The sequence below is a fragment of the Branchiostoma belcheri genome, unplaced genomic scaffold (assembly GCF_001625305.1).
Source record: "Branchiostoma belcheri isolate BF01 breed outbred unplaced genomic scaffold, Haploidv18h27 scaffold12, whole genome shotgun sequence".
NCBI lineage: Eukaryota > Metazoa > Chordata > Leptocardii > Amphioxiformes > Branchiostomatidae > Branchiostoma > Branchiostoma belcheri.
In genome coordinates, this window is record NW_017802602.1 from 3,174,382 (window position 1) to 3,187,450 (window position 13,069).

Sequence of the window (13,069 nt, forward strand, 5' to 3'; positions counted from 1 at the left end):
TAGCAGGCTTATAGAACTGGGAGTTAGGTGGTGTTCGGCTGTTTCCTGATTAGCCCAGTTCTAAAATGGGGGTAGTTCAATCAGGCCGGCTGCTCGTTCATAGAAATAAATGCAGCCCCGCTAGAAGTCTGCACAGGCTTTGTGCTACCTACAACTATCGCAACGCTTTCCCCCAAAATGCGACCCTGAAAAAAAAAAGAAAAACTGTGTTAAGAAAGATGTAGACACACAAAAGAACACATTTGAATGGGCAGTACTAGCTTCTCCCCCTTCTTGTTCTTCTTCTTTTTTTATTTCTTCAAACAGTGCGGGCGCTTTGTGCTCCGGGTCAGATTTGGGGGGTAATGAATGCATACTCCGGCTGATCGTGACGGTAGCCAAGAACACGGCAGTGTAGAGTCGGTAAATGTTTGCAATGCGTCACGACTGAGACTGAAGACCGCGGCGCCCCGCTATCTTGCGTCAGTCCGCGGCTAGCTGACACGGACGGGAGACGACAAGTCTTTTGCCTCTTGTTACTCTTACTCCTAATTCTAAGGTAAATGGACTTTATTTATAGATATGACTTTCCAGATCTCTTCCCAAGCAATGAAGCAAAGGCCGGTGCTCCCCCTTTCCCCCAAATCCTAGCACCTCTCCCAAAATGTTCAAATTTAGGAGGTTTTCTCTTAGTATTTATATGAAAATTTGCTGATTTTTCGTCAACTGATCAGGGAGCACCTCTCCCCTCAGAATTTCTGGGGAGACCCCTGCTTTCTCATTGCCAATGTGGTACTTTATTGCGCTGTGTAAGGTGTGTAGGGTTAGTGGGTTTGCAGTGTACGGTAATTTAGGTGCAGAAGGGGACACAACATGTGGATTGCGGTTTACGGGAGGGAAATGTGGGTCTCATGTCCTCGGGTCTCATTAACACCTCCATGATGTACTAATTGGCCTTCTAAGTAGCGCTAATTGTGCCGGCGTGAAGAGGTTAGTGGTTGTTGCGCGCCTGCGCCGTGACGCTGTGGTGGTCTCGCGGTTACGCCCCCGAGACGAGCTAGCTCACAGTCAGCCAGCAGTCGGAATCGGACGCATGTGGATACCAGTCACACTTCTAGTCGTGTCCTGATCAAGTACGTTCTAATTCTTCCCGCAGGGTAGACAGACTGACTACAGGAGGAGAAGTGCTTGTTGTGGCGTATAACGACGGCTGGACGTGTTTCTGCTGTGTGTAGGTAGTTTCTCTCACTGTGTCTTTCAGGTGAGCGTTCGGGGGAAAGTCGGGTGTAGGCAGACACGAGCGCGCTGCGTGTCTCCACTATCGGGTAACAGTGAACACACAGGGTAGCCGGATCGGGTGTGCGCCACACGGTCCCCGCCTGCGATTCACCGGGAGATATTCTGTCAACTTCCAATTGCTGCCCCCATCAGAAATATTTTCATTTGTTTCTTTCAACAACAGGGCGGCTGTGTATATGTAAACAGTGACCCATTCCGAGTGAAAATGGCCAGTTGTAGGCTGAGTGGCGGACTACTGGTGGCTGGCGTGCTGGTTTGGGCCGTGCAGCTGTGTTGCCTGGTGCGGCAGACGTCGGGAGGGTTCGACTTGAACATGTTCGCGGCGCAGCAGAGCCCGCCCGACCCGTGCTACGACGAGAACGGGAAGCCCAGGAGATGCATTCCAGACTTCGTCAACGCCGCGTTTGGAAAAGAGGTGAAGGCGTCGAGCACCTGCGGCACGCCGGCGAGTCGTTACTGCACCCTGACGGGCAACTCGGCCGACGCAGCCGCCGCCGGTGGCGGGGAGTCGTCAGCGGAGAGGGCCCGGGTCTGCCACGTCTGCGACTCCACCGTCCCGAAGCGCCAGCATCCCCCGTCGTACCTCACCGACCTGCACAACCCCAACAACGTAACGTGCTGGCAGTCCGAGCCGTACATCCAGTACCCCACCAACGTGACCCTCATGCTGTCTCTCGGGAAGAAGTTCGAGCTCACGTACGTCACCTTACAGTTCTGTTCCCTGCGGCCCGAGTCCATGATTATCTACAAGTCCATGGACTACGGCAAGAGCTGGGTGCCGTACCAGTTCTACAGCACGCAGTGCAAGAAGACGTACCAGAAGCCCAACCGCGCGCTCATCACGAGAGCCAACGAGCAGGAGGCCATCTGCACCGACGCGCACTCCGACATAGAACCGCTGACGGGCGGGCGGGTCGCCTTCTCGACGCTCGAGGGGCGTCCGTCCGCCTTCAACTTCGACAACAGCCCGGTGCTCCAGGACTGGGTGACCGCCACGGACATCAAGGTGGTCTTTAACCGGCTGAACACGCTTGGCGACGAGGCAGAGGAAGCCTCCCGGGACTCCTATTACTACGCGGTGTCCGACTTCGCAGTGGGCGGCCGCTGCAAGTGTAACGGCCACGCGTCGAAGTGTGTCCATGACCGAGAGGGGAGGCTGGCCTGCGACTGCAAGCACAACACCGCCGGGGACGAGTGCGACCACTGCAAGCCCTTTCACTACGACAGACCCTGGCAGAGGGCGACGGCACGGGACGCTAACGAATGTATAGGTGAGTGATTCTTCCTTTATCCTTCTCTCACAGCCATACACACAGATACATACAACCTAGTTAGTACCTCTGATGGCCTGTATGTAAAGAATGTGTTCTGGGTGACAGAAAAAGCGTGTCCTGAAAAACTATGCCCGAACTCAAGTGTATCAACCGTAGGCTAAGATTAAGAATTACCTGATCAAACCACCCACCGCCTCTGTTGTTCTCAGTCGGTTCGACAACAAGTAGGCTTTAGTAAGCAAATCTCTGGCCTAAAATACCGACGGTAGCCTCTAACGCAACGGACGGTGGCGGTGGCGCCTCTCCTCACTTTCCTGACTGTTTATTTTGCTGCACTCAGGCGAAACAGGGATCCCCAACAATGCATAAACATTGGTGGGAAGGAAAAAGGGGCACACACACACGCATATACACAATCATATACACTCACGACACTCACATAATGCGGTATGGAGAAGAGTACTCAAGCGTTTCGACAGGCATAACCCTATGAACTAGCGTCAACTTCTGAAACGTCACTGAGAAAAAATGACAGAAGGATCTGAGCAGACACTAACTGAAGACAGCAGCGACCCGATAGGAAAGAGTGTCGAGCCAAAGTAAAGATTGAATTCCAGGCTGCAGTATTTATCCAGATGTGCGCTGATCCGAAGTCGACCCCATCCGCGTCGGGGGTTTGTAGAAAGGGTGGAGAAGTCAGCCGTGGAAAAATCGCCTGACACAAGACGGAAATCGCCTCCTAAAGCTGATCTCCTACTAAATAGACAACCGGGAAACTGTGTGACACTGTCAGAAACTGAGCAGGGATGTACGTTTTAAAACGATCTAAAATTCAGAGGACGATTACATAGTATTTAATAGGACCCTGTCAAAGATACTATACTACTAAATGGAAATCGCCTTCTAAAGCTGATCTCCTACTAAATAGACAACCGGGAAAGTGTGTGACACTGTCAGAAACTGAGCATACAAAAAAGGAGGCACATTTTAAAACGATCTAAAATTAAGTACATAGTATTTAATAGGACCTTTTCAAAGCTTCTATACTACTAATTAGGAAAAATAGCCTGACAAAATACGGAAATCATCTTCTAAAGCTGATCTCCTACTAAATAGACAACCGGGAAACTGTGTGACACTGTCCGAAACCGAGCATACAAAAAAGGGAGGCACTATACTACGATACCACTATACAAAGATACTATACTACTACTAGGAAAACGTGTTCCTACAAAATGTGGTCTCCTATTAAATAGATAATCGAGAAAGTGTGTGACACTGCCAGAAACTAAGCATACAAAAAAGGAGGCATGTTTTAAAACGATCTAAAATTAAGGGGATGATTACATAGTATTTAATAGGAGCCTGTAAGAAAGATACTATACTACTAGTACTACTAGGAAAACGAGTTCCTACAAAATGTGGTCTCCTATTAAATAGACAACCGGGAAACTGTGTGACACTGTCATAAACTGAGAATACAAAAAAGGAGGCATGCTTCAAAACGATCTCAAAATAAGAGGACAATTACTAGTACATAGGACCCTGTCAGAAAGATACTATACTACTAGGAAAACGCGCTCCAACAAAATTTGGTCTATCAACTTTCACAAAACAAATGATAGAGCTCTGCTAGGGAAACTTTGGCTTGAAGTGTGCATTTTACAAAGTAGGTTATCCCTTGCTTAAGCTCGTAACATTGACCAGATTAAACGGTATTTACGATGTCAGATTCAGCGGTGAACATCCGGAAGGATCAGTTTTAGCGAGTGCAAACTGTAAAACTGGAAGACCATCGCGGTATTTGATAGAGAAATTGGTGTTTGTCTTCTCATAACAGTCTTCTTATACTAGTTTTCTACCAATGACAGTTTCTATTCAAAGGAATTGCAAAACTGTCATCTATAATAGTATTATAAGACAAAAAATTAAGTGATGCACATTGGGACAGCCAGTTTTTAATGAGTACAAAACAGAAAACTTGAAGACCATTGTGGTATTTGATAAAGAGACCGGTGCCTGTTCTATATTAAACAGCCCTGTGACAATGAGAGTTTATATTCGAAGAAACTAAAAAGCTGTCATCTATTATACGACCAGACATTAAAATAATGCACATTGGGGCTGACCAGTATTAGTGAGTAAAACCCAGAAAACTCAAAGACCATTCTGGTAATTATAATATATCACATTTGATAAAGAGAAGTTGTTATTCGAAGAAATCAGAAAACTGTCATCTATTTAAGTTTTATATAGCAGCAAAGTAAGTGAAGCACACTGGGACAGTCTAGTTTTAGCATGGAGGTTCCATCCTTGGTTACAGCGAGTACAAACCAGAAAATTCGAAGACCGTTGCGCTAATCGTGTTTGATAAAGAGATCGGTGTCGGCCTCACAACGGACTTCCAGCAGTGACAGTTTCTATTGGGGGGAAAGGCAAAGCTGTCGTCTATTATACTTCTCACTCCTTTGATGCTGCAAATTTGTAGTGCCCAGGTCAGCACCTGAGCTAACTGGCCCCACCACCCAGCGTGTTACCCCTTTGGGAACAATCTGTTGTGTTTTCCCCGCCTAAGCTACGGCTCTCTTTCACTTGGAAATTACTGTTTGCCCGAGGAGGGTTCCAGCCGCTTTTTCACATCTTAAAAATGCCAGTTGCTATTGGGACTGCGCGAGGCCCCAGGTTGGGAATGCGAGTGTCATGTTAATGTGGGGCCGGGATGAAAAGTGTTCTGTTCATCACTGTTTGCCGAGGCACAAAGGGAGCTGTCCGCAGGATTAATAAGAAAATTCCACGGGGGCCACACCATGTATGAGACAGTAACTAAAGTACACAAGATTCGGGAGATGTTCATTCGAATAGGAACGTAAAGCAGGCGGCAAAAGGAGAAAGCTTATGGCATCACAATCTGTATGTAAAAAAACCCAACACACTAATAATAAGAAAATTCCCCTGGGCCAAACCATCAGAGTATGTATGAGAAAGTACTAACTAAAGTACTAGTACACATTCGGGGGATGTCCTTTCTTATGGGGGAAGGTAGAGAGCTTATGGCGTCACAATCTGTATGTAAAAGAACCCAACACACTTGTTAATAAGAAAATTCCATGGGGGCCACACTGTCATGTTATGTATGAGATAGTAACTAAAAAAAAGTACACAAGATTCAGGGATGTCCTTTCTGATGAGAACATAAAGTCGGCAGCACAGTGTAGGAGAGAGCTTGTGGCGTCACAACTCCGTATGTAAAAGAACCCAACACACTTACCGAGAAGAGTAGGGGTGACACAGTGTGCTTGGCTTGACACATGAGCCATAGTGAAGCTGTATTGCACTTCTACTAGCTAACAAAAAAAGCATCATCCTCAGTATGAAATTGCCCACTTTACTTTTCTTATGCGATACAAACCACAGTATACAACATTTAGGATATGGATCAGCTACAAACTAACAGCATACACGCCATTCAGGGTAGATATGAGATAGGTACAAACTACAGTATACAACATTCAGGATACAGTAAGTAGTATACAGCATGAGATACAAAGTAGAGTATATACAACATTCTGGGTATGTATGAGCTACAAACTTACATTACATTACACAACATGAGATGATAAGTACAGTATATACAACATTCAGGGTACAAACTACACTGTCCACAGTATATAACATTCAGGGTATATAGATGAGGTACACACTAGAGTATACAACATTCAGGGTACAAATGATATACAAAGTATACTAGTCTATACATAATTTGTGGTACATATGAGATACAATCTACAATACAGTATACAAAATACTGGGTACATATGACATACAACATTCAGGGTACCGGTATGTATTAGATACAAACCACAATATACAACAACATTCAGTTCTTCTGTAACCTAGCCTCCATAGCATGCCAAAAACTGGGGGTTTTGGGGGTCTTCATGGTCTTTGGGAGCTTTTATGTGCTATTTTCTGATTGCATATAGACAACATAGCCGGCCTGGTTGAATTACCCCCCGTTTTTTGTTAGACTGGGCTGATCAGAAAACAGCCAAAGACCACCAAACCCCCAGTTCTATAAGCCTGCTACGGAGGTTATCTGTACCCCCCCTTGGCCTGAGCCTACAGAGAAAGTGAAGAAAGTTTTATAGACAGTTAAAGGCATTATCATCTGGGCAAAAGGATTAATTATCGCCCATTCACGGGTGATTAACATTTTTATGAGGCGATTAAAGGGGTGAGTGGGTGAGATAAGATAAGCCCGGCATGTGGGGAGTCCTGGTTAGCGATGACAGACAGACACTGGGCTGGGGTTAGATAATCTCCAAGCAGATCCTAGGGTGCAGGGTTCTCCCCAGAAATTTTTAAGGGAGAGGTACACCCTAATCGGTTGATACCACTCCACAAAAAAAGTCAGCGAATTCTCAATACTAAGAGAAAACACTAAATGTGAATATTTTGGGAGGGTTTTAGAATTCTGGGGACAGGGGGAGCACCCTTGCTTCATTGCTTGGGGAGAACCCTGGGGTGTCAAAATCCAGTATCAAATTGGCCAGGCAGTATCCACTTAGCTTCCGTAGCAGGCTTATAGAACTGAGGGTTTGATGGTCTTTGGCTGTTTTCTGATTAGCCCAGTTCTAAAAAACTGGGGTAATTTAACCAGGCTGGCTATGTTGTCTATATGCAATCAGAATATAGCATATAAAAGCTCCCAGAGACCCTGAAGACCCCCAAAACCTCCAGTTTTTGGCATGCTATGGAGGCTACACTGGGCTGGGGTTAGATAATCTCCTAGCAGATCCTAGGGTGGCAAAATCCAGTATCAGATTGGCTGGGCAGTATCCACTGGCCTAGTCTCCACCAGACTTCTTTTTCAGGCTGATAAATACTAGTAGTAGAAATTGGCTGTGCGGGCAAACTGGAGATTCTATGGCGGCCATCTCCTCTGGCCAATGAAATTCCCTTTTTAGGCCAATTTCTACTATTTATCAGCCTGCAAAAGGAGTCTGGTGAGACTAGGGCTGGGGTTAGATAACCTCCTAGCAGATCCTAGGGTGGCAAAATCCAGTATCAAATTGGCCAGGCAATATCCACTAGCCAGAGAAGGTCCAAAATGATATTGTCTTTTGCCACCCTAGGATCTGCTTTGAGATTAGGTTTAGATGATCTCCAACTTGTCCAAGCAGATCTTTTTGTGGCTGCAAAGACAGTATCATTCAAATTGGCCAGGCCGATCCATTTGCCAGGGAGTTAACATGTTAGGCTCTGTATAAGAAAATCCTAATAGTCTATGTTCTACCAACCTAATGAAATTATTTTTGGTTGTTTCCAAGCTGTTTGGTAACAGTGGCTGCTTCATTTGTTGTGTATGGAAAGTATTCGCCAGCAAAACAAAAGCCTGTGCAGCACATGTGGAGGGAGTTTTGTTGTAATCCGGTGGTGTGTTGGTCGGTACACACAACACGCTACTGTTCAACCACCAGGCAGGGATTTGTAAACGCAGCACTGACACAACTGGGACAGGAAATCAACGATTTCTGAAAAACCAAAATAGCACGTCCTACCTTAGTGCCTACAGCTGAAATAGCTTGTCCGAGATTTGCTCCATTCGTTAAAACTACCCTCTTGTACATGTTTGACATCACAGAACTCACATATTACAGAAAAAGTGTTAGCCTCCGTAGCAGGCTTATAGAACTGGGGGTTTGGTGGTCTTCGGCTGTTTTCTGATTACCGGTAGCCCAGATCAACCAGGCCGGCTATGTTGTCTATATGCAATCAGAAAATAGCACACAAAAGCTCCCAAAGACCCTGAAGACCCCCAGTTTTTGGCATGCTATGGAGGCTAAAAAAGTGTGGTCTTTTTAATGTTTTCCCCTGTTTCAGAAAAATAGGTAAAACCTATGCAAGTTGGAATTCAGAGACAGTATGTACAAGTAGACTGGAGTAATATGTTATATTGTTCTTTGTTGTTTTAGTCATATTTTTCATGCTAGCCCTTGTATTCCTAGTTGTTACCATTTTTACCCATGCATTGATTTGATAAAAAGTTCAAAATTCATTGTTTGAATCATGAACCAGCCGGTACATTGACTCTGTGGCTACTGTGGCAGCAATTGGGGGTGATCACAGCATACCTGGGCCTGTTTTATTTAACCTATACCTGGTGCGTTGATTTACCTCATAAATCAAACAACAAACGAATCGAATCGGTGTGGCCTTACCAGTATAGTTTGTGTTCACATTGTTCTCAATAGTCCATTGCACCACCGGCCATTCTGAACAAGCTATATTAACCCTAAATCAATGATATCACCATCCTTGGGTCTAATTAACCGATGACAGACGCACATTCATACCCTCGGGAGAGCAAGGACCTTTATTAACAACACTGTAACGCAACACGACGTTCGGATGAAAACACGGCATTCACTCCGCCGTAGAATATCACGGGGCGAGCTCTAACCCGTCTCCGCTTCTAAGTTTTGTCCGTGGAAGGACAGTGTTCTCAACAAGATTTTTTCACAGCATATGGGTCAGGTACAGAAGGGCAACATTGAGCTGAAAAATTTTGAAACTCATAACCCCCTGAGACACTATTTCTCGCTTGTTTAGGTTTTCCCTTTGCTATAGCTTCATTCTAAAGTTATATTTTCATTTTTTGCAAGATTTATTAAGGTTCTCCTTAAAACAACCCTATGCTGGCCAGTTGATAGACAGCATAGGGGTCCAAATCACAGCATAGGGGGCTATGCTCAGAAGGTCTGGCGAGAACACTGCAGGGAGAGATCGGGAGAGAACCACGTTGTCTGCATGTAACAGATTGTGGGCAGTGAGGGGTCTCACATAACGGCTATCAGTAACCGTACCCTGTAACACTATCCTCTTCACATTCAACAGCCAAACACACCAACAAAGTACCAATATTTAGCCTAGGAAGCCAGGTTGGTTTTGAAAGGCAGCGAGCTGCCGTTTTAGATCTACCCGAGATATCTGTATAGAATGCGCGGGCCCCTATTTGACTAAGCCAATACGAAAACTTGTCTTACCACACATAACTGTCGCAGACAAAGCATGGACAAAGTGCCGATTTCCTAAAATGTGTGGAATGTTTTATTAACACCCAAAGGCTGATCCTTTTACCCTTGGTCGAAATAAATACAGTATATCCCTTTATCCGCCCGGACTGTACATATACAAATCAGCCCATCAATTCACAGGGAAAATCTGTGTGGTCTTTGGGCTCGATTTCTTCCTTCTAAAGAGGAAAAAGGGATAGAAACGAAGCGCCAGTTCCCAAGTCAATAAACAAGCGAGGCGCCCGAGGTTTGGTACCTTTCAGAGGCTTGTGGAGTTTGGCACGAATGTATCAATCCCTCGCTGCCCGGTTCTCTGAGCTCTTAATCCAAAATCATGTTCCGGAGGATTATGTGATGATGACGGTAAAACCAAACAGCTGGATTCTGTAGTCCAAGTCGTGGCCCAGCCAGCCTGGATTAAGCCGGTATATACAGGATCTTTGTGAGAAATTTCTGACGTCCAATATCTGTGTCAAGGATGTGGTAAAAGCGCACTCATCTTTTCCACTAACGGACATCACCTAATAATACCATTACCTAGTAGTACCGTAGAATAACTTAAACTACATTTATTTCAAGAGTTTATTCATTATTTAACCACGTTATATGTATTGCCACAAGTGCAGTTTCCAAAGGCCTCTGCACACAATGAATTTGGACTTGCTAAAGACTTTTTCCAAGAAGTTAACTGATGTAAAATAGGTCTTCCTATGGGAACTCATTGCTCCAGTCTGACCACCCAATGAAAGCGAAGCACACATAAATAGATGTCCTTATATTCACCTGGGAAATCCAGCCTGGCTGGTCATTCGGTTATGGTATGCTGGCCATTGTGTATTTCGATTTACAATTTTTGTTCCGCACAGGAAATGATATAGACATCCCCCTCCCCCCAATGTGTACGATCGCCGTTTAAATACTGCCCCCTTTGTGGAGTAGGGGAGGTAGTATTTTAGCAGAGCCACCCCTGGTGGTCATCGCAGTGGCTATTTGTAACAGAAAGTGGTCATTCTATGCTCTTTCGGCATAGTCATCTTGCTCACGTTTCACCTAAGTGCTTGTAGACATCCTGACCACAAGCCTTACACATGGCGGTGTGCCTTACTGCTAACAAGGGCCGTGTTAAAGAATTGGAGTGCTTGATCAAGTGGGAGCACCTACGTATACCGAGTGGGCCCGGACACACCTTTTACCTATCATCTCCAAACTTTCAAAAGAATCTGAACTATTTGGTTTATTTTCCTTTCAGCATTACTAGACCGTTTGTCTATTTACCTGACTTTTGTGCCGGAGACAAAGGCAAAAAGCTAAGCTTACTCCCTTCCTCCCGAACTGGCTTGTCTGCTTTCATCCACGTACAAAGACAGAGAATATCATGCTGGCTGCTCATGTTTCTCGGCTTTTCCCTCCCCCCCTTTTACAGCGTGCAACTGTAACCTGCATGCCCGCCGCTGCCGGTTCAACATGGAGCTGTACAAGTTGTCGGGGCGGAAGGGTGGCGGCGTGTGCCTGAACTGTCGGCACAACACGGCCGGACGCCACTGCCACTACTGCAAGGAGGGCTTCTACCGCGACGAGTCCAAGCCCATCACACACCGCAAGGCCTGCAAAGGTAAGCCACACGATCTCACAAACCAGGTATACCGTCATCAATTTCTCCGCACCTGTGTGGAAGTGATGACGGACGAGGGGGGAATGGCAATGGGAAAGGGGCGAAAGGAAAACACGTCTTTCAGGGCTGGCATTGGTGATGAGAAGAGGCGCGGTAGATCGGCTTTGATGCGTTTATCCGACAAAGTAGCGACACGTGTCCATAAAAGACGTCCCCGAGACTCTCACGTCTCTTTGTGGGGTTGAAAAAAAACACCTGATGTTATCAAACCTATTACATCTCCTCTTTCAAATTGTACATTACTGTTGAAACACGAGGGGGGGGGGGGGAGATATTGTCAGGCACACTTGAAAAGGGGCAGCCCTTTTATCCGTAACACCTTCCAAGCACCAGTTTGTTGACGGTAAAATCTTGCAACAACTTTGCAAAAGGTTACACTAACTCACCTCTCTCAACAAGCCATGAGAAACTTGACAGTTCCTCTGTCTACCTTACGCACATCTGGCACGGACACATGAATAGCTGCGGACCAAAGGGCAGGCTTTGCTTGTGATTCCTGCTGTTACATGACCCACAAACAAACTTGAACTCAAACAAGGAGCCTTTACAGCAGCGGCAACACCATGGTCGTCTGTGCACACAAAGATTAGTCCCCGCACAATTGGCAAGGACCAAAATACTTGTATCAATTCTGTTTTGTTGGTATAGCCGATTCACGGGTTATTTACCTTTTCAACAAAGCCTTGCTGCCTGGCATTTTTTTCTGTGATTTGCCCGAGACACTGGCATTCATGCCCACGTGGACTCGGGTCCCTGGATAAACTGCCGGTCACAAAGACAGCGCCCCACCCTTTCTTCTCACCTGGGCAAGGTGTGGGCCGCGGAGCTCGCACCTGGACACACCTGGCCGCAAGTTATGATTGAAGTCAAGCCTGAACACTGACACTATTGTTTCTGTCAATGTACCGGCCTGAGGTGTGACATGTAAAATTGATGTGCCCGTCCAGATGGAACTACAAGGGCAAGAAATATGATAACCTTTAGTTTACAGTCATGCTAAGAACATGTGGCACCGCTGGCATGTATGCTAGTGCCCTCAAGTATACAGTCACCAGAAAATTGTAACTGCATCCACCTTACAAGTACTAAACACATGGAGAAATCCTACCTTCAATACACCTGCAGTTAACATGATAGGTTTTAAAAAAGGAGGAAATTCTCAGTTCTAATCTGTAACTGCTGCATTAAGTCTTACAGCTAACAAGAATAGTAAAGAAGAGGTAATATTGACTAATGTGCCAGACTCACTTAAAACCATATTGCACGGCATGCCTTTGTCACAATCCTCGTTTGTCGTTTTATTTGAATTTCTGGTTTGATTTTTTTGTTGGTATGATTTGAATGTTTCCGACATGTTTTTTAAAAAGTTTTTTTTGTTTAATATCATTTTTGGTGTAACAGACTTGATACTTTCAAACTCACCCTTGCTCTAGAGCCCAAGCAGCTAACCGATATTTTAGTTTGCAGCAAGCAAACAGCATGATCTCAGGCATAACTAACAGGGACACATCATTTCAAAGTGCCACAGTCTTCTAAAATATACAAAAACCTGCGAAGAAAATCAAAGAAACAGTGACAGGGAATGTCTAGATCTGTACAACAAAAGAAAATTGTTCTTCTGGGACTTTCATGGGTCAAAATTGAATCCAAGTATAGGTCTGTGAATGTCAGACTCTACTTTTGAAATTTTGGCATCAGGAAAAAAATGAGAATGTGGTACGAAGCTTTGAGATGATGCCTGAAACGCCCTGTGAACAAGAATGTGAGCT

General features: G+C 45.4%; 1 protein-coding gene across 8 annotated transcripts in view; it reads left to right on the forward strand.

Moving 5' to 3' along the window:
- Positions 1–13,069, forward strand: part of LOC109462789 (netrin-1-like) — a 54,905-nt gene that overhangs the window by 32,946 nt on the left and 8,890 nt on the right. For 4 of the 8 annotated variants that reach the window (XM_019759395.1, XM_019759390.1, XM_019759397.1 and 1 more), the window contains exons 2-3: positions 1,442–2,549; positions 11,052–11,240. In XM_019759395.1, coding sequence (XP_019614954.1) covers positions 1,484–2,549; positions 11,052–11,240 — 1,255 coding nt within the window. In that variant the 5' untranslated portion in view covers positions 1,442–1,483. Of the gene's footprint in view, positions 1–493; positions 539–954; positions 1,215–1,441; positions 2,550–11,051; positions 11,241–13,069 lie in introns of those variants that run through there. The other 4 variants (XM_019759396.1, XM_019759393.1, XM_019759392.1 and 1 more) reach the window with 4 other exon arrangements.